The 21,533-nt window shown below is 39.3% G+C and overlaps 1 protein-coding gene across 1 annotated transcript in view; it reads left to right on the top strand.

The window, feature by feature from the left end:
* ZNF618 (zinc finger protein 618) overlaps positions 1 to 21,533 on the top strand; it is a 224,605-nt gene that overhangs the window by 141,236 nt on the left and 61,836 nt on the right. The window contains 1 exon segment of the mRNA XM_074293637.1: positions 15,338 to 15,594. Within this exon segment, the coding sequence (XP_074149738.1) occupies positions 15,338 to 15,594 (257 nt within the window).

The following is a 21,533-nucleotide window of genomic DNA, read 5'->3' as shown; positions in this document are numbered from 1 at the left end:
AGAAATATATGCACACATATATGTAACATGTAACTTTTATTATTCAATCGTTTTTAGTTGTGTCTGACTTCTATGACCTCATTTGGAATTTTTTTGGCAAAGATACTGGAGTGGCTTTATATGTGAATATATTTATGGAAATATATATATGTATTATACACATATATACACATACACATAAATATGTATTGGTCATATATAAATGTACATATGTTTTTATGTGCACATGTGTATATAAAATATAAGATATAATGCATACATCTACACACACACACACACATACACACACTCACACATACATATATACACACACATCCCAGCCGTGTCTTCTTTCTATCTTTAGTTTCCCTGAAAGCAAAAATAGCCTCTTGGCTCTCTGCACCCTAATTATGCTTCCTCAGAGAAGCTCATTTTTGTTTCTCAAACCTTTGAGTCTAACCCATCACCAAATTATTTATCTCTTACCTTATCTGAGGGTCTGTTGTCACTGCCAGCCTCTTCTGGCCTCAACCTCCATTCCCTTGGAAATAGCCACAGATTAATCTATGTCCTTATTATGCCCAATTAAGAAGGTTAATGATGCTAAAGCAAATATGTAAATTGTAAGTACATGAGTGAATTCATATTATACATTTAGATTCTCATAGAACATGATTGCATCCTTTTCCAACCTGGCTTCCTTCTTTTGGATATGTTCCAGTCTGTCTTAAAAATCTTAGAAAACTGATACTCAGAAATGAACATACTCCTAATATGGTTTGACCAGGCCACAGTTGGACAATCTCCTTTTGGGATTTGGGCAGTGCTCTTTAAGACGATCTTCAGTAACCTCTAGGAAATTTGACATTATCGGGACAATGTCATTTCCAAACAGGGATATATTGGAGAAACTTCTCAGGGTTGGACCTCTGCCATGATAGTAGTCACACTTTTGTCCAGTACATGTTTTTCTCTGTGGTGACACTAAAGACAGTAATAGAGTTATAGATCATTCAAAGGGCAATAGAGAGACATGGTCATATGTGATGGATATGTGCAATCAGAAGCAAGTTTTTAGTACAGGGGAAACACTGCAAAGATGTCTTAAAATGGTTGGTAGTCGAAAATGAGGGTGGACCAATGATATAGTGAATGAAGCTATACAATGGACAGCCTACACTGGTGGCCATGCAGTGTCAGGAGATGAAGAATGCCTCTTGTGTATTGAATGGACAGGAATTCCACTCGGTGAGAAGGCCTCTTTGTTGGAAATATTGTAAGCATCTAGAGATTTAAAACTTCTCCTAAGAGCTGTTTTGGATGTATCCCATAAATTTGGGTATGTGATCTCATTATTGTGATTCACTTGGATGAAATTATCAATTGTGTCTATGGTTTGTTGTTTCACCCACTCATTCTTTAGTTATCTAATACTAAATTATTTAGTTTCCAATTAAATTATTTTTATTAAGGCAATTGAGGTTAAGTGACTTGCCCAGGGTCACACAGCTATTCACAGCACTACTTAGCTGCCCCCTCCAATTAATTTTTTATCTATTTTCCCCTGGCTTCTTTTAAAAAAAATTTTTTTTATTATAGCTTTTTATTTACAGGATATGTTCCTGGGAAGTTTTTCAGCATTGACAATTGCAAAACCCTTTGTTCCAACTTTTCCCCTCCTTCCCCCCACCCCCTCCCCTAGATGGCAGGTTGATCAATACACATTAAATATGTTAAAGTATAAGTTAAATACAATATATGTATACATGTCCAAACTTATTTTTGCTGTGCAAAAAGAATCTCCCCTGGCTTCTTATTGCATGTAATTTTTATTATATCATCATCTGAAAAAAATACATTTACTATTTCTGTCTTTCTTCATTTGATTTTGAGGTTTTTATGACCTAATAAATGGTCAATTTTTGTGTAGATTCCATGTACTGCCAAGAAAAAAAGTATATTCCTTTCTGTCTCCATTCATTTTTCTCCAATACTTGACTTTTCTAGAATTCTTTTTGCCTCCTTAACTTCTTTCTTATTTATTTTATGGTTTGATTTGTCTGGTTATGGTAGAGTAAGGAACATCTTCCATGTCTAGTTTTGCTGTCTAATTCATTTTGCAGCTCTCAACTTCTCTGCTAAGAATTGATGTGCTATACCACTTGATGCATATATGCTTAATACTGATATTACTTCATTTACTACTTTACTACTCCCTTTAGCAATATATAGTTTCCTTCCTTATCTCTTAATTAGATCTATTTTTGCTTTTGCTTTATCTGAGATCAGGATTGCTACCTCTGCTTTTTTATTTCAGCTAATAGATTCTACTCCAGCTTTTTGCCTGCAAAACTCTGCTCTAAATGTATTTCTTGTAAACATCATATTCTTAGGATTCTGGCTTTTAATACAGTCTGCTATCTGCTTCCGTTTTATGGGAGGATACATCCCATTCACATTCTCCATTAAAATAATTCTGTATTTCCCACCTTCTTATTTTCCCCAAGTTATAATTTTCTCTTTCCTTTCTCTCTTTCCCTCTTCTCCAGGGTTTTGCTTCTTATCACTATTTCCTTCAAATAGCCCTCCCCTTTTACAGCCCCTCTTCCCTTTTTATCTCTTCCTTCTACTTCTGTTCTCTCTTCTATTAGTCTCCCCATTTCCTATCCCCTTTCCTTTCCTACTTCCCTATAGAGTGAGACAAGTTTTTCTGTGAGCTCAATATGTCTAATAGTCTCTCTTTGATACAAATCTGATGAGAATAAGGTTCACACAATATTCATCCTCCTTTCTTCTTTCCCTCAATTGTAATAAGTCTTTTTTTTTTTTTTTGCCTCTTCATGAGATGTAATTTACCCTATTTTGCCTTTCTTTCCATTTCTTTTAGTACAATCCCCCTTCAACCTCTAGTTTCCTATTTTATATCATCACAATAAAATCAAATTATACCTGCATCCTCTAAGTATACCCCTAACAGAGATGTAGTTCTCGAGTGTTAAACATATCATTTTCCCATATAAGGAAGTAAACTTTTTGACTTTTAAAAGAAAGTTATTTTTTTTCTTTCCTTTTTAACCTCTTTATGCTTCTCTTAAGTTTTGAATTTGATGATCAAGTTTTCTGTTCAGCTCTGGTATTTTCATCAGAAATAAATGAAATTTACCTACTTCATTGAATGTCCATCTTTTTCCTGAAAGATAATGCTTATTTTGCTAGGTAGTTGATTCTTGGCTGTAGTCCAAGTTCCTTTGTTCTTCAGAATTCCAGGCCCTTCAATTCTTTAAAGTGGAAGCTGCTAGGTCCTGGATAATCCCAATTGTGGTTGCTTGATATTTGAATTGTTTCTTTCTGGCTGTTTGCAATATTTTCTTCTTGAACTGATAATTTTGAAATTTACCTACAGTATTCCTTGGCGTTTTCATTTGGGAGTCTCTTTCAAGAGATGATTGGTGAATTCTTTCAATGGCTGCTTTACCTTCTGGTTCCAAGATGTTATGACAGTTTTTCTGATGATTTCCTGAAAGATGTTGCCAATCTCTTTTTTCATCATGACTTCAAGAAGTCCAATAATTCTTAGTTTGTCTTTCCTTTGTCTATTTTCCAAGTTAGTTCTTTTTCTTCTACTTTTTCATTTTTAGGGTTTTGTTTGATTGATTCTTATTGTCTCATTGAATCATTCACTTCTACTTGTTCAATTCTAATTTTTAGTGAATTATTTTCTTTAGTTAGCTTTTTTGTCTCCTTTTGCATTTGGTCAACTGAACTTTTAAATGAGTTGTTTTGTTCATTGTTTTTTTTTTTTTCCCATTTCACAAATTCTGTTTTTCACTAAATTATTTTTCTTTTTCCATTTCGTCAAATCTATTTTGTAAAGAGTTATGTGCTTTTTCCATTTCATCAAATCTATTTTGTAAGGAGTTATTTACTTTTTCCATTTCATCAAATCTCTTTTGTAAGGAGTTATTTGCTTTTTCCATTTCGTCAAATCTATTTTGTAAGGAGTTATGATTTTTCCATTTCACTAAATCTATTTTAAGGAGTTTTCTTCAGATAATTTCTTTTTTTTTCCAAACTTTCTTGCAAAGTTCTCATTTCCTTTCCCCATTTTTCTTGTAACTCTCTTTTATGATACTTTTTGAATTCTTCCTAGAGAGCCTAGTGAGATGGGGACCAACTCATATTTGGGGCTTCATCTAGGAAGATTTGCCTTTAGTATCCTCAGGATTTGAGGTCTGTTGTCTTGTCTCCATAAAAGCTATGTATGGTCAGAGTTCGTTTTGCTTTTTTTGCTCATTTTTTAAGATTCAGGTCTGTTTTTAAGGCAATGGAGAGCTTGACCCAAGCTTCCTCTACAGGTGATAGAGGCTTTATGTTACCCTGGGCCAGTGCTGGGTAGGCATAGCCAAATCCCACATTTTTCAAGGTTCAGAGGCTCACTTTTTGCCTTTTGTATTTGTATTGGGTGTTTTGCAGCTACTCTGATGATCCACAGGCTTCTGAACAAGAACAGAGTAGCCAACACTGCTGTATTTTGGCTAAGAGCCTCCCAGTAGCTTTCCCATTGCCGATACCACACTGCTCTGGGTCCCTGCACTGTGCTTGCACTCTGCCGCCTTCCCCTTTGCCCAATTGAAACAGATCTTTTCTGAAGTTCTTCCAAAATAGCTTCTGCTGGAAATTTATTATATTCCAAATATTTGGGAGTTGTATCACTCCAAAACCAGTTCAGAGGCTTGATCCGATGTTGATCTAATGGATGCCAGGAAGAGCTCAGATAAAGTAGAACTCTCCACTATCTTGGATCTGCCCCCTGTGCTTTAAGATTTTCAAGCACTTTTTACAACTCCAGTCACTCTCATGTTATCAGGAAACAAACCCAGAATTGGGGGGAAAAAAAAGTTGTAGAAAGAAATTTATTAAGGCATCCAGCAGAGGGATGAGCAAAAATGGTTGCCTTTTCCCCCTGATTCTTTCTAAGTTTTACCTTATATACAATTAAAACTGAATCACAAGGAAGTAGCATCTAGCTAAATGTAGTTTACTCAGTAGCCTGAGTTAGTTTACCTCTAGAGTTTGTCTAATGAGACTTGTTTCCTTAGGGATATATGAGATTATGACATTGCTTAACTAAGTTTTTTCAAACATGTGATTGTGAATCTTTTTTTTTTTTTTAACGAACATTTTTTTTTTTTTTTTTTGGCTGATTCTCATGGTTCTATATATTCTTCCAATTCCTGGGAAATCTTGTGTATTGTGTAATATACTTGTTTCCTGTTACAAGTATAAGTACTCTGACTTATAGCTCCTGGTTTATACTAATTTTTGATCCCCCTGATAATATATTGCTCCTATTCTGGTCCCTATCCCTCTATAAAGGAATTTTATCAAGCTCTAGATAAATAGTGAAGGGGTTGCTCTTCACCAACTCAGGTTACTTAAACTAGCTCTTTGCTTTTGTCCTTTCCATAGTTTAGAAATGCTGGCCTTTACAAAGCTCCAAAGGGGGAAAAGTGGAGGAAAACTTAATTGCGTTGTTTGAACCTTAGCCCTGTGTGGCTGACAGATCAGACTTGTTGCTTAGAGACTGGATTCATTTAATGCTTAACTTAGTACTTCCAGGTTATGCTGACCCTAAAAACTTTTTAGGGATCTGAAGACTGCTGCAAGAAATGTAAGAAATTTCCTTCTGTTCTACATCTTTGTCATAGTATCTATATATTTGCAGGTGAAAATTCTGCCACTGAATTTTCTATTAGGAAAGATTTTGGGGTGGGGGTAGTACTCAGGGTAACTAGGAGGGAGTCGGCGAAACTTGGATGTCCTGAGTTAATCATTAAACAAATCTGGTCTCTCAGCCAAGCCAGAGCTAAGTTTAAACATTGCAATTAGGTTTTCCAATACAACCTTGGATATTAAGTACAATTGTTATCCCCGTTTTGAAAATGTTAAGTTAAGGAAATTGAGACTCAGAGAGGTTAAATAACTTATCCAGGTTATACAACTAAGAAGTATTTCAGGTGGAATTTGAACTCTATTGTAATATCTCTCATCTATATCCCCTTCATCTTCAGGCCTATAACTGCTCTCTTTGCCTGAAGTTAACTCTCCTATGCTGTTCATCTACCACTTAGCTGCCAAAAGGATCTTCTTAAAGCACATCACTTTTTTTTCTCAATAAATTCCAGTGAATCCTTATGATCTTTGGGATCAAATATAAAATCCTCTGTTTGATTTGTAAAAATCTTTTATGACCAGGCCCCCTATAAGAACACTTTTTTTTAAACTCCCCTCTATGTACTTACTATGTATTCAATAACACCAGTAATACTGTTCTTCTGCTGTTTTCTCATACTATCTCTGATCATTCCTCATACCTAGAAACTCTTTCTTCGCAGTTCTATCCTCTGGCTTCCTTTGAGACTCAGATCCTATCTTCTACAAGAAGTCTATTTTTTTTTTTAATTTAACTTAATTTATTTATTTTTAATTAATTTATTTATTTTAATTAATTTTTATAATTATAACATTTTCTTTGACAGGACATATGCATAGGTATTTTTTTTTACAACATTATCCCTTGTACTCCCTTTTGTTCCGAGTTTTTGTCCTCCTTCCCTCCACCCCCTCCCCTAGATGGCAGACATTCCCATACATATTAAATATCTTATAGTATATCCTAGGTACAATATATATGTGCAGAAACGAATTTTGTTGTTGTTGTTGTTGCAAAGGAAGAATTGGATTCAGAAGGTAAAAATAATCTGGGAAGAGAAACAAAACAAAACAAAACAAAACAATGCTCACAGTTTACACTCATTTCCCAGTGTTCCTTCTCTGGATGTAGCTGATTCTGCCCATCATTGACCAATTGGAATTGGATTAGCTCTTCTCTAAGTTGAAGATATCCACAAGAAGTCTTTTTTGGTCCTCCTTAATTCTAGTGCATTTCCTTTGAGATGATGTCTGATTTGCTTTCTTTATATCTTACATATGTACCTAGTTGTTAGCATATCTCTTCCATTAAAATGTAAGCTCCCTGGGGCTTACATTACATTACAAACCACTTTTGCCTTTCCATGTATCCACAGTGCCTAGGAAATGATTATTAGCTTGTTAAAGCCAAGTCCAAAGTGCTGTAAATTTCAGGGTTGTTTTTTTGTTTGTTTGTTTTTATTTTTAACCTTTCTTTTGTATTCCAAAGGGTACCATTGTTCTTAGTACTCTTCACTTCACTGTGGTGTGACTAGCTAGCTATATTGGATTTCTACTTTCCCTTGATTGGGATGGTGCATTTCCTCAACCATCCTTTCCTGGACATGACCAGTAGGAATTGTGGGGTTTTCTCTGATGTTTATATGGGTGATCATGACATAAGTGAAAGGGCACTGGGGGAAAAGTCAGGAGACCTGTGTTCAAATTCTGGCTCCATTACCAATTTGCTATATAACATTGAACTGGTCACAGAATCTATTAAATCTTAAATTTCTTTTCTCTTACAATAAAGTGTTAGGAAGAAATTACCCTCGGGGTAAGGAAAAAAAGTCTTATTGTCCTATATGGTTCCCAAGGATGTTGTAAGGATCAAATGAAATAATTAATAGACATGAATTTGCTTTGTAAAAGAGAAAGGGGTATATACTTTGAGCTCAAAATTGAAAATTAAATCATAATAACAAATTGATGGAAATCTTGTCATATAAATGTCTTAGAAAGGGATTCACAGAGTAGCTACCTAAACTACACAAAGAGATTGCAGAAGTCCAGAAGTCACCTCAGTCATTTTGTTCAGTCTTCTCATTTTACACATTAGAGAATGGGGATGACTTATTTAAATTCACACAGGTACTAAGTAAGGGGTAGAACCAAGTTTTAAATCCAAGCTGTTGTAGGGAATCCTTTTTCCTGGTTTTAAACAATACAAACCTATTTTTTTCCTTTTGTTACTTTTCTTATATTTTTGTCCTGATCTTCTATCTCTTTACTTGGTTGGTTTTTGCCCACTCTTTTTCCTTTTCCTGCTTCTACCTATTAGCATCCTCCTCACTGGATCTTAGGGTTTGGGAATACTGTGGGACCTTGGAAATCATCTCATTCTATTCCCTTGTTGTCACTTAAGCCATACAGAGCTTGAAGAGGCTGCTGAAGCCTGTCCTGGAGCTTTGAATGTGTATGATGGGAGGAGGCAGGAGGTTAGTAGTGCATTTTCTTGTTTCCCAACTGAGAAGGTAGGAATTTTGGAAGAGGAATGCGTGTTACCATTTGGCTAGTAATAATGTCTCTCCATGGTTTCCCAGGGTGTACCTGAGAGTGCTGTTTGGTGGTTTATGAGTCTTATTACTGCTAAAAATGTACTCTCTTACTGTTCTTTAATCTTTCTAGGGCCCTGTGATTTTCATTCAAGGATGAATTTTAGGAGAATGAGTCCTGCTTTTAACTGGCTCATGCTTAGTCAGTTCCATCCTTGCCAGAATGAGAGAATGTGTGTATGCATGTGTATAAATGTATGTGTATACACATGTGATATTTATAAGCAATTCAATTTAATAAGCATTTATACAAGATATTTCTGAAGGCCTGGTCTTCAGATTCATTAAATAAATACTTATTAATCATATCCTCGTGCAGCACCCAATGCTAGGTGCTGGATAGTCTTATAATATTTACCCTGCCTTCAAGTGGCTTATACTCTTACAGGATGTGTTCTGACTGGCTGGTTGATACACAAGTAACTAATATAAGGGAGAGTGTTATACATATCAGGGATATATCTGGACTATGAGAAATTAGGTGATAGATTACTTTGGGTGTAGGAAAGGACTTTTTATTGAAGGCTCCAAGGAAGAAGGGGACCTTTGGGGCTGAAAGATAAGAGAGGGAATTCCTCCTCTATTCTGGGTACAGGGAATGTCATAAGCAAGGTATTGAAAAGGGAGTGAGAGTCATCTATTTCAAGAATATAGAGCATGACAGGAATATTATAAAAAACCTCGAATGTCAGTTTTTAAGGATATAGTTTCATTTGTAGGCAGTGAAAAAGCACTGGAAATTCATTTCTCTCTCCTTCACCCTCTTTCTCTCCCTCACCCTTTTCCTCTTCTTCCCCCTCTCTTCACCCCAACTTTGACATATAATCTAGACCACATTCTTTGTTTTACAGAGAGGGAAACTGAGGTCCAGAGATTAAGTAATTGGTCCAAAATTGCTGTTTTAGTTTCTAGAAAACAAATTAACATTATAGAGTGCAAATCGTTTGACTGTATAGCTTTCATTTTTGCACATGACAAGTAGGGTCTACTTAAAGCTCTGGGGCTCTGAAGAGCACTTCTGGGTTAACTGAATAGGATAGAGATCAGGACACTGGTTGGGACTGAGCACCATGAGCTTTCTGAACAGGTGTCCTGAGCTCAAATGAGGATTGTGTTTGACTCAAGTGTAGTCCATCTACCACAAGTGTTGCAGGGAAAGTCAGGACTGCTCTAGCCTGTTGTGTCCTGATAGGAACCAATCCATACCCTGGGAGGCGAGAGCAGTTGAGAAAAAGCCAGCCAGGCCCAGCTGTTCCTTTGCATTGGCTCACTCACTCAGTGACTTACTCATTCTCTCACTCATTCATCTTTTTTGCCATGAATGGTTTGGCGAGATGCTAAGGAGGTGGAGGGAGGAGATGGAAGGGCTCGATGAGTTGGCTGTGGGATTGGCTTCAGGAATAGGGAGCTATTAATCACACTTCTCTTTTCCTCAATGAACAAACAAGAGATGAATGCTGTAAGGACTGACAGCTCTGACGTGGCTGACCCACTTGGAGAAGCTTTGTGTTCTCCTTGTAGGAGGCTGGGCTGGAATTGTTACTGAAGATGATTCCCCTTGTCTTTGGCACTCTCCCTCCTACCTCCTGCCCTTTTCCCCAGGGTAATTTCCTTTCCTTTTCCTTTCTAAGGAAGATCTCTATCCACTGCTGTTTGGCTGGGGATTTTGCTTTTCTTTCCCAGTTCATTCCTTCTATCTCACAGAGGAGGTTGAAGCTTTTTTTTCTTCACCATCTCCCAGAAAAATAACTATGGCTCAGTCTGGTGCTCAAGGGAGGATCCTGTTTCCCAGTCTTTTTTTTTCCCCTTTTTTCTTACTCCTTAGATTTAGAGTTAGCACGAGAGCCAGGAAATGGCCTAAGGCAGATGACAGATTCATAGCTTCATTATCTTACAAGTTTATAAGTTCCCTGTCACCATCCTCATCATCATCCACAAGCCTTTTTAAAGCACTTTATACATATCCTGCCTTATGTTAGGTTCTATATGAGGCAGAATGAACTTAAAGAGTTTACATTCCTTTGGGAAAGTGGGACATAAGTCTTAGAATGTTTTTAGGAGCATAGAATTTTAGAACCAGAGTGCATCTTAGGAACCTTCATTTTACAGAGGTAGAAATTGAGGGTTAAAGAGGCAAGATAATAACTCGAGTTCACTCAGGTAATAAATGGAAAAGCTTAGATTTGAATCTGGTTCTTTTGATCCCAAATCCAGTGTCCCATCCATTGAGCCCCACTGACTCATGATGCTCAGTATCAGTCATACAATGCAAGCTGTGTGCGCTTTAGGAGTTTGAGGGGCATGGATGGGAATTATTGTGACTTGGGATATTTGGGGAAAGACTTCATGGAGGAGAAAGAACTTGTGTTGATTCTTAAAAAAATTGGTGGGACATGAACAAAGGAGAGTATTTTGTGTTGTCACAATGGCCTCACTCCAGCCATTTACATAACTTTCAAAGGATAGATTCTCTTTTAAAAACAATCCATGTCAGAAGTCACCCTTGACTTGTCAGTATTATTATCATTGTCATTGTGGTAATAATGAACTGGGAGAGACTCAGGTACAGGTAACCAGAGAACTTGAAGACAAATCATCCCACTGTCTGCCTTAAGGAAGGTGTGGGGATAGGGCTCCATAAATCTCAATGGGTATGGTGCATGTAGATTCTAAGAGCAGAATAGAAGTACCATCCCCCTTCTTCTAGACACCTCTTGAACTTTGAGGAAAAGAATACATGAAAGAATATGTGATTAAACATGTCCATCCATTGACAAGTCTTTTGTTCCTTTTCCCTTTAGATCCTGGTTTTGATGGGTTTCTTGAGTACTAATTCAGTTCAATTCAACAAATATTTATTATGTCTCTATTCTTCAAGCACCTGTGATGTCATCTTGTTTAATATTCTCCATAGTTATTATCCCCTCCCTCCTCTTTTTCCTTCTCATTCTTATTGTTATCCTTTTCTTTCTCCTCCCCCATTTCTTTCCCCCATATTTCTTTCCCTGTCCCGCTTCCCCTTCCCTCCCCCTCCCTTCTTCTCCCTCTCTCCTTCTTCCCTCCCTCTCTCTCCCCCTCCTTTCCTTCTTCTCCCTCTCTCTCTTTCTCTTTGATCTTTGGTGTCTTCATATCTATTGGTTCTTTTACTGATGTCTGCAGACACCCTCATATTTCCCTGTTCTTAAAGAAAATCTTGCTTGAGTTCTTTTTATGATGGCTACGAAATGGAAATTGAAGGGATGCCCATTAATTAGAGAATAGCTAAAAAGCTATGGTTATGCGATTGTGCTATATAGCACAATATAGATTGTGCTATAAGAAGTGACAAGCAGGATGATTTCAGAAAGATTTAGAAAGACTTATATGAAAGTGATGCAAAATGAATAGAACCAGAAGAACTTGTACATAGTTACAACAATATTGTTCCATGAAGAACTGTGAATGTCTTAGTTGTTTTCAGCAATGCATTAATCCCAAAAGACTAATGATGAAGCAGACTGATGATGCCGAGAAAGAATGATATTGGTTGAATACTGACTGAAGCATGCTATTTTTTGCTTTCTTGCTTTCATTCTTTTTCTTTTTATTCATCTTGTACAAAATGACAAATATGGAAATGTTTTATTTATTGCAAATGTATAATCTATATCTGATTGCTTATTATTTCTGGGAAATGAGAGAGAAGAATAAACTTTGGAACTCAAAACTTTTTTAAAATGTCAAAAATTATTTAAATTTATTTTTAATTTTATTTTAAATAATAGTCTATTATTTTAAAAATATACACTAAGATGATTCTCATCATTCACCCTACAAAACCTTTGTTCCAAATTTTTCTCTGTCCTTTCCTCCCATTCCTTCCCTATTCAGCAAGTTATCCAATATATGTTAAACATATGCAATTCTTCTAAATGTATTTCCACATTTAATATGCTGCACAAGAAAATCATATCAAAAAAGAAAAAACTGAGAAAGAAAAAAAAGCAAACAAACAACAACAAAAAGGATGAAAACACTTGTCTTGTGATTCATAGTCCCCACAATCCGCTTTCTGGATGCAGATGGTACCCTCCATCACAAGTCTGTTGGAATTGGTCTGAATCACTTCATTGTTGAAAAGAGCCACGTCCATCAGAGTTGATTGTCACATAATTATCTTGTTGCTGTGTACAATATTCTCTTGGTTCTATTCACTTTACTTAGCATCACTTCATATAAGTTTCTCTAGGGCTTTGTGAAAGCATTCTGCTGATCATTTCTTATAGAACAATAATATTCCAAAACATTCATATACTATAACTAATTCAGCCATTCTCCAACTGATGGGTATCCACTAGTTTCTAGTTTCTTGCCACTACCAAAAGGGTTGCTACAAATGTGTGGGTCCTCAATTATTTTAATACACGCATACAATTCTTTCTTGATTCTATCATCTTTCCTAATTAACTGTTTAAAAAAAGGTATATTTGATATAGCCATTCTCTCAGTCATATCATTTGATGTAAACTGTCACCTCCAAAGTAACTAATGGTCTCTTAAAAGACAAATCCAATGGTTCTTTGGTCCTTTTGGATCTCTCTGAAACATCTGACACTTGGTTGCCTTTGGGATATTGTCCCCTCACTTGCTTTTTGTAACATTGCTCTTTCCTGCTCTTCTCCTTCCATCTCCTTTGCTAGTTCTTCATCAGTGTCACACTCATAGGCAAGAATGTCCCTCAAAGCTCTGTCCTAGGTCCTCTTTTCATATATTCCCAGAACTAGCATATTCAGCTCTTAACCTTTTTTCAGATCTATCACTACCTGCTTTTCAGACATCTCAAATTCAGTATGTCCTAGAATTCATTATCTTTGCTCTTTTCTCTTCCATAATTCTCCATTAGTATCACAGACTCCACCTTCCTTCCAGTCACCCAAGCCAGCAACCTCGGTATTACCCTTAACTCTTCTCTCTTTCAAATACATCACTATATCTTGTCATTTATGTCTGCAAAAAAAATTCCCAGAGCCACACCCCTAGTCAGCCCCTTATTGTATCTCACTTCGTCTATTGTAGTAGCCTTTGAAATGTCCCCTAGAGGTCTGACCATGTCATGGCTTGGGTCAGTGAACTGCAGTGGTTCCCTATGACCTTTAGCATCAAATGTAAAGTCCTCTGTGTGGCTTCTTAAACTGCCCCCTTCCTTCCACCCAATCTTCTCATAGTTCACTCACCTCCACACACTCTGAGGTCCAGTTTTCTAAAGTCATTTGCCTCCTTGAATACCCCATTTTATTTCTTTTCTAGATGCGTAGGACCCTTTTCTTTTTTCACTTCTACTTCTTTCTCTGGCTTCCTTCAAGACTCAGTTCAGATCTCAGTTTCTGCAGAAGGCCTTTCCCAGTCTGCTCAGCAGCTTACACCTTCCCTTTCCCCTTCCACATTGTCTTCCATCTAGCCTCTATATATCTTATATCACCTGGTTATTTTATACAGGTCGCTTCATCACTGGAATATGTGCTCCTTGTAGGCAGAGAGTTTTTGCCTTTCATTGTATCCCCAGTGGATAGCACAGTATTTGATATGTAGTAGAATGTACTTAAGAAATACTTTTTGACTAGCTAATTGCAAGACCTTGCTAGATGCAAGAGATAAAAAATAAAATAAAATGAAAAACAACTGCTATCCTCAAAGGGCTTGCATTTTATTGGTAAACTAAAGACAGAGTAGAAGGAAGAACTTGCTTGAGTTAAAGAGCTATATGTGGGTCTTGAGGAAGGGGGGGTGGAAACTAAGAAAAGATAGGGAAAGGTATTGTTCTCTATTGCCATGCTGATCCAGTACCTGCTGCTTTCATGTCTTCAAAGCCTTCAAAATCACCCTTGTTAAAGTCATCTTTAGTGTTTTTAATGGTGTATTGAACAACCTCTTCATGGAAGTACCTCTTGAGTTTCATACTCAGGTTGTGTAGGATAATGAATTTTGAGGCTGTATCTGTTCTCCAAGAGCGTATTGGCAAAGAGGAGTCTTAATATGTTTCAAGGAAGGTAGGACTCATATGCACCAACTTAAAAAATTCTTGAAGTTGAAGTGAATAAATTATGCTAGCTAATTAAATTAGTCTTGCTTTAATTAATTGAAATGCTCTGTGTTAAAACTTGCTCATCTATTAGACTTTTTTCATTCTTTTAAAATACGTTTTATTGGTATTTCTTGTTTTTACATCATGTTCATTTCCCAATGTATTCCTGCTCCTTTTTGCTCCCAGAGAATTATCCTTTATAGAAATAAGGTTAAGAGATGGAATCTATGATTTGATTGGTATAGGGAACTCCCAGAAGGGAGGTATTAGGATAGGAAGCTCTATCAATGCAAGTCAGCACACTTTCTGCAGTCTGCAGTCTCAGGAGTTACTTAGAATACTGAGAGTTTAGGATGTATAACAAGAAAAAAAATTTAAGGGCAAGAAATAGTTCAGCACAACTAAGCAACACCATGGAAAAGTTTGATATTATATAAAGTGTTTCACAACCATGATCTGTAAAGAAACAGGGAAGATATTTCTTCTTTGGGAATCATATTTGGTCATTAGAACTTTACAACATTCTGTTGTCTTTATGTATTAAGATTATTACCATCTTTATATATTATTTCTTGGTTTTGCTTATTTCACCTTGTATCTTTTCATACAAGTTCTTATTTTTTCTGAGTTCATATTTATTGTTTTTTTACATAGCACAGTCATATTCTCTTATTTTCTTCTATGATGTTCAGCAATTCTTTGATTGAAGGACATTTACTTTTAGAAGAATGATCTTATTTTTAAAGCATACTGACTGGGGAATAGAAGTGATTGAAGGCTTCTTCAAGTTCATCTTACCTCATCTGACATGGAAACATTCTTCATATTATTGGGTTATCTTAGTTCCTGCACCTTAATAACCCCTGTTAGGGGGCTAAGGACTCCGGAATTAAATATCTGGAATATATTACACACCCCCTAGGTGAATGTTGAGGGCCCTTGCCTGAATGCCAAGCAGGCCACTGATCTCTTCTTCTCTTTACCTTTGCAGGGAGAGGTTAAAAAGGAGCCCAAAGAGTGCCAAGGCAGAGGGCTCCAGTCCTGTGCCGGCAGAGACCTCACTGTGCTCAGAGCAGGGGACGATGACAGACGTGAAGGTGAAGACGGAGCTTCCCGATGACTACATCCAGGAGGTGATCTGGCAGGACGACGCCAAAGAGTCCAAGAAGAACGTCAAGGACGGGTCTGGGGATGTGCCAGCCGAGATCTGTGTGGTGATTGGGGGGGTCCGGAACCAGCAGACCCTTGGTGAGTGGTCCAGAGTGCCTGCTGAAGGGAGGGAAGCTCCCTTCCTGCTTTTCCATCATCTTGAGTAGTTTTAGTGGAAAGTCAGAGGGAATGGGCAGGATGGGGCCAGGACCCTGCAGAATAATTGTATATTTCCTATCCATCATCTTAGCCAAGAGCACCTGTCTGTCTTCTCGCTCTTTTGGTATTCTCTTATTTGTGAGTCTCTTTGTATGGAGAACTCTTGAGTTCAATGAAAGTGAGTTTCAGATCAAGTCCTGTTTCTTCCCTTTGCCTCTTGAGTCAAGGAAGGAACGTCTCCTTGATTCTTATACTTTATAGTTTTTGGTCTTTTTGTCTGCCACTCACTGAGGCAAAAGAACTGTTCCTCATCAGATTACTACCATCCATCCCCTTGGATTCCTTCGGGATATTCTTTTAGCTAGTTGTTCATTATGTTAGAATGCCTTCCTAACTCCTGGCCTCCCTTCCTTTCCCCACTTTTCTTTCATTAGAATCCTAGGGTATTAAAATTGAGTAGTCACTATGAACATAGCCTTCCCTCCTCAAAGAAACTTGTGTAGGCTATTTATGTATGGCAGAATGTTCAGTGACTGTTGCCTATAGACTAGAGTATAATTCAGCATTCAAGACTTTTGGGAGCCATGGAAAAAATGAGTCTTAGATTTGGAGTCAGAAAAACAGGATTCAAATACTGGTCACTTTCCTGGGAATTTGTAAAATGAGAGCCTTAGATGAGGTGACTTAGAGGTCATGCTCAGCTCTGAATCTCTGAGGCTTTGGTCCTTCACAAAAGGCTTTACCCATTTTTCTAGACTCTCACCTTCTTGTTCAAAATTTTATGAAGTTTTTGTTTCATTTTCTTGTTTTTTTTCTGTTTAAATTGTTTTCTTTCTTGTATATATTGCTTTCTTGGATCTACTTACTTCACTCTGTATCAGTTGCCATCACCCTTCCATGTTTCTCCAGATTTCTCATTCTAGTCATTTATGGTGCATTTTATTAGATTCATCTTTCACAGTTTGTTTAGCCATTCACCTCTCTGTGGGTATGTACTTTGTGGCCGCTTTTTTGCTACCACAAAAAGTACTTCCCTGCTTTTATTTTTTAATGTGCTGATATCTTTTATTTTTACATCATATTCATTTCCAAATATATATCCTTATTCCTTACATTTGCAGCAAAGAGGATTGTTCCCCATCTCCCTCTCCTACCCAGTGATTCTTTCCTTGCTACAGAGACTTTTAAAAGGGAGGAAATAAGCTCTTCAGCCAAACTAATCAGGACAGTGACCACATCTGCTAACCTATGTAAATATTCCATATTCACAGCCCCCCATCCCTGAAATGAAGAGGGAATGGACTTTCATTATAAATAGGGCTTTTATTCAGTATCAAACTTGTGAAGCATAAATCCACACACAGGCCAGAGCTTTGAGCAACCCCCAGTGCCAACATTTAAATACATTCTCGTCCATCAATGCAGTCTCTGAAGGCAGCCCCAGTCCTTTGCACATGCATAAGTGGGGTGCCTGGCAGCTAAGAAATTTCCTAGTTCCTGGATGAACTTCCACTTTATACCCTCTGCTGGAAGAGAGAGACAGGGCTAGATTCACGTGGCCGGGGTTTGGCCCCATTATCTGCCTCGTGAAAGAATGGGAAAAGCATTAGATTGGGAGTGAGAAGACGTGAATTCTAGGACTACTTGTCTTTGTAAATTGCTTGTAAAAAACGTGTTCTTTGTTGGGGTAACGGACCCTTCCCTGGCTACTCCCAGGGATGTTCTCTGCTAATCTGAGGGACTGGGATTATTATCGTCTGAATTCCAGAGTTCAGGGAAGAAATTTAGAAAAGATGACTTTGGAATTCCCTTTGAGGTTCTCAGACTTGCCAGGCAGTGTAGGATCCGGGTCTGGGAGTCGGAAGACTTGGCTCTTAGGCTCAGCGGGACCACTAAAGGGACAGGACTTTTGGCCCCTTATTCTCTCTATGGATTCAAAGAGAATTTGAAGGGCTTGGACTAAGTGGTCTCTGAGCTTTCCAGTTCTGACATTTGACACCTCTAGGGATTTGGAGGATCTTTGTGGAACTGCTTATTTCGCAGACCTCCTGTTTATTGTCTGCAAATGACTCAAGACCCCCAATGAGAACCTAAAGGGAGGGGAGTTGTCATTTTGGCCAGACCAGCCAAAGTGAGCTGGGAGCTCCCTCTAGCGGCCATCTCCCTGCATTCCCCATGAATCCAGGATTCCCCGGTCTCTCCACAGCAAGTCGGGCATTCCTTCTGAGCTCAGGGCCTCAGCAGAGCTCCGGCCAGGTGGAGAGTCCTTGAGGTGGCAGGAAGGGGCAGTGCCAAGGGGAGCTGAGGTACCTGTGAATGATGGGGAGGAGGAGAGGAGGGAGGCCGGAGCTGGGGTGGGCTGAGAGCACCTGCGGAGACCCCGGAGCACGCAGGACTCAGGAGGAGGGCGCTGGCTGGCCAGAGCTTCCCCTCTGAGTGCTTCGCTTGGTGCCTCAGCACGGGGAGCCTCCGGGGCCGGCGCAGTCCGGAGGCAGTTGGCAAGGAGCGCTCAGTTCCATAGAGCTGCGAGGCTCCTGAGTGTCCCTTTCATCCGGCCACTTGCACAGTGCTTGCCCAGTATTGGGAGGCCCCGGGATTGGCTCTGTGGATGAATAGCTCTCCTTTTCCATCACTCAAGGCTGCTCTCTGTTTGAGCACCCGGATGCCTCTTCCCCCAGCCTCCTCTTCTCCTCTCCCTCCCACGCCCATTCCCCTCTCTATTAGCTGTCAAACAAACAGTGTTCCCAAAGCTGCAAACATCATCCGTGCAGCTTCCCCTGGTGGTGAGGGCCTGAGGGCTGAGGCTCAGGGTTGGCTTTTGGCAGCTTCCCCAGTGGGGGAGGAGGGTGGGAATGTTGCTTTTGGAAGGGCACGTATGTTTCTGAAGCAGCTGGGGGTACTTTGGGCTGGTTCCATGGCCTTCACTAGGGAGCAGCGGCTGGCTGCCACATTGGCTGAAGCCACAGCATCCAAATTAATCATTTGATGAGGGTTTCCCCTCAACCCTGTTCAGAATGTGCATTGAGTAGAATTCCTGTGGAATGGTTCACTGGGGGACCAGAGGGAAATCCAGGAAAGACCTTGGTGGACAAAGTGGCCGATGTTAAAGATGGAGGCTTTAATTATTGGGAAAGACTGACAGGGTAGGCAGCAAGCCAGCTCTCCTTGTCAGTCATTAACTGAGAGGATGACTTTGGCTCTCCCAGAATGGCCGTTGTGCTCCAGAAGAGAGCTGGCTGAATGGCAAGGTTGTCCGGCACGGAGGCCTATTGGAGAGAGCTATGGCCTCAGAGTTAGAAATTCTGGCTTCAAATTCTGGGGCACTTCTTTTCTTTCCTCATCTGTAAAATCTAGGACTTAGTGGATCTCCAAAATCTCTTTGACTTTTCACATTTTTTTAAACTCTGAAAACAGCAATTAGGGGATTCTGCTGTATATGAGCCATCCACTAACTGGGCTGCTAACACTCAGGCTCTTATGAATGCCTGTTGGGGGGAAATAGAACTTTCCACTTGGTTCTGAGACATTGGTTGAGCAGGTACCCTTGGTCTTCCATTTTCACTCATCATCCTGGTCATCATCTTCAGCAGCAGCAATAGCAAAAAGTGCTTACAAAAGGAGCACAGCTTATTAGTTGGTCCTATTTTAAAATACTACGTAGCTATTATTTCTGCATCACTTTATAAGATTTGCAAAGTTACTTATGTTTCCTCCTTTGATCTTCACAGAAACCTAGTGAGAAGTAATTATTATTATTATTATTATTATTATTATTCCCATTTTACAGATTCAGAAACTGAGACTTTGAAAATGTCCAAGGCAGGATGTTAACTTTAATCTTCCTGACTTCTAATCTAATACTCTATCTACTACACAACCTCTTTCCTTGGCCTTCAAGGAGATTATAAAGTCAGGGCCTAGACAGACTGACAGATTACACTATCCACCTAGATTTTTTTTGTGCTATGGACTTATTTGATGAAACTTATGGATCCTTCCTCAGAATAAAATTTTTAATGATAAAATAAAATGCAGGAGACTATAAAGGAAAACAAAAAATTAGTAAAAATAATGATCTCCTTAGAGATCTGTGGATCCCAGATCAGGAAGCCCTACTCTGAAGATGTGCATCTAGGGCTAGATTAGCATCTGCCAACATCCATGAGCATGAAACTTAGAGTGGGTGTAGGTGAGTTAATGATTCAATTTAGTAAATATTTTTTCTGAGCATTTACTGTATACAGTTTACCAAGCAAAGGACCATGGGGGATACAAAGGTGACTAAGATCATCTTCTTGCCCTCATAGAACTTGAGGAGTATAGAAACATATAGAAAAAGGAGAATGTTATAGTACAAGGGGAAGGAATGGAGAGCTTTGGAACCATAGAGGATGGAGGAAATATGTTGGTTTTGATTAGTCATTAAAAAGAGCTTTTTGGAAAGAAGAGGTGCAATAGAAAGAAACTGCACTTTGGAGAAAGAGTACTCCTGAGGCTGACTACTTAGGTCAGAATCTAACTTTTCTAGATCTCAGTTTCTTCATCTGGAAAATGACAGGGTTGATCAAGTTGAGGTCCCTTCCAGCCCCAGATTTATGATGCTATTAACTCAAGGACGCTTTAAGAACCCAGCATGGTCTTACATGCAACAGCTGCTCAGTTAAATGTTTGTTGAATTGTAGTGAAACCACATTAGCTGGGAAGTTAGGAGACCCATGCGCTAGCTCTGGCACTACCCGTGATTGATTGCGCTGCATTAAGTTACTTAGTCTGACAACTTCTCTGGATCCCAGTTTCCTTGTGAATGATCGGATACAGTCTGACTTTAAGATTTGGAGCTTAGGATCTACTTGGGGGATTAGTTTATATTAAAAAGTGACTAACAAGTAAGACACAAGGAGGGATTCCTAGTTTACTTAGACAGTAAATGATGTAGAGAGATCAGGTGAGAAAGCTGGGGGAGAGAGATGAAGGCCATGAGGAGGGGTGGTTTAGGTGGTCAAGCATGAACAGAGGGCAATAGCAAACTGTAGACCGGAATGCATTCATCTCATTGAGAATTTAGTAGTCCTGTGAGCCAGGACAGTCTGTAATGTTGGAAGTACCCCTGAGAGGAAGAGAGGTTAGCCAGGGCTGCAGGGGTTCAGGAGGGACCAGGGACGGCTCCGGAGGGGAGCCGGCCGAGCGCACTCCTTTCAAATGCAGCCCACGTGGGCTTTCTGCCACCGAGCCAACCGCCGGGCACGTGACGGTTGGCAGAGGCCGGGCCAACTCTTCCCCACAGTGCCGGCTGACAGTTTTCACTTTCTGTAGCTCTGTTGGCATGACAAGGTATGTAGAGTCTGCCAGAGTCAACACATGGCCTCCAGCTCCCTGCCTCTTCTTCGTTTGCCTCTTAGAAGCTGGAGCTTCAGGAGGAAGGCCTGCCTGGTTTCTGCCGCTTGCTGCCACCATCACCAAGCCCAACCTTCGGGTGCCAGGCCTTCCAGAGAGTGAGCGTGCATTCAGAGACAGGGACAAGTAACTTCCGACGAATCATTTGTCTTTGCCAGTTTTCTGGTCTGACAAGTGACAGTCGTGGTAATTGTGCTACTTGCCTCACAATTTTATTAGGAAAATAAAATGAAATGATGGATCCAAAGGAGTTAGACCAAAGGTCCCGGAGAATGCCAAACAGATAGGAAGTATTTATGTAATCCTGGGGTTGGGGCAACCCCTCTGAACTAAGGGCCCAGCAAATGATTTGGGGATTGCCTCTTGTTAAACTTTTCTGGCTTGTGCTCCGCCCAGGAAAATCCTGGGAATGTTCAGATCCTGGCTCATATTGAAAATCCCTCTGGAATGTGCTTTGCCCAGGGAAATCCTGGGGACCTCAGTAT

Source organism: Sminthopsis crassicaudata, chromosome 2 (genome assembly GCF_048593235.1).
Source record: "Sminthopsis crassicaudata isolate SCR6 chromosome 2, ASM4859323v1, whole genome shotgun sequence".
NCBI classification, from domain to species: Eukaryota; Metazoa; Chordata; class Mammalia; order Dasyuromorphia; family Dasyuridae; genus Sminthopsis; species Sminthopsis crassicaudata.
The sequence above is the reverse complement of the archived record's forward strand: the minus strand, read 5'-3'. Positions and strand labels throughout refer to the sequence as shown.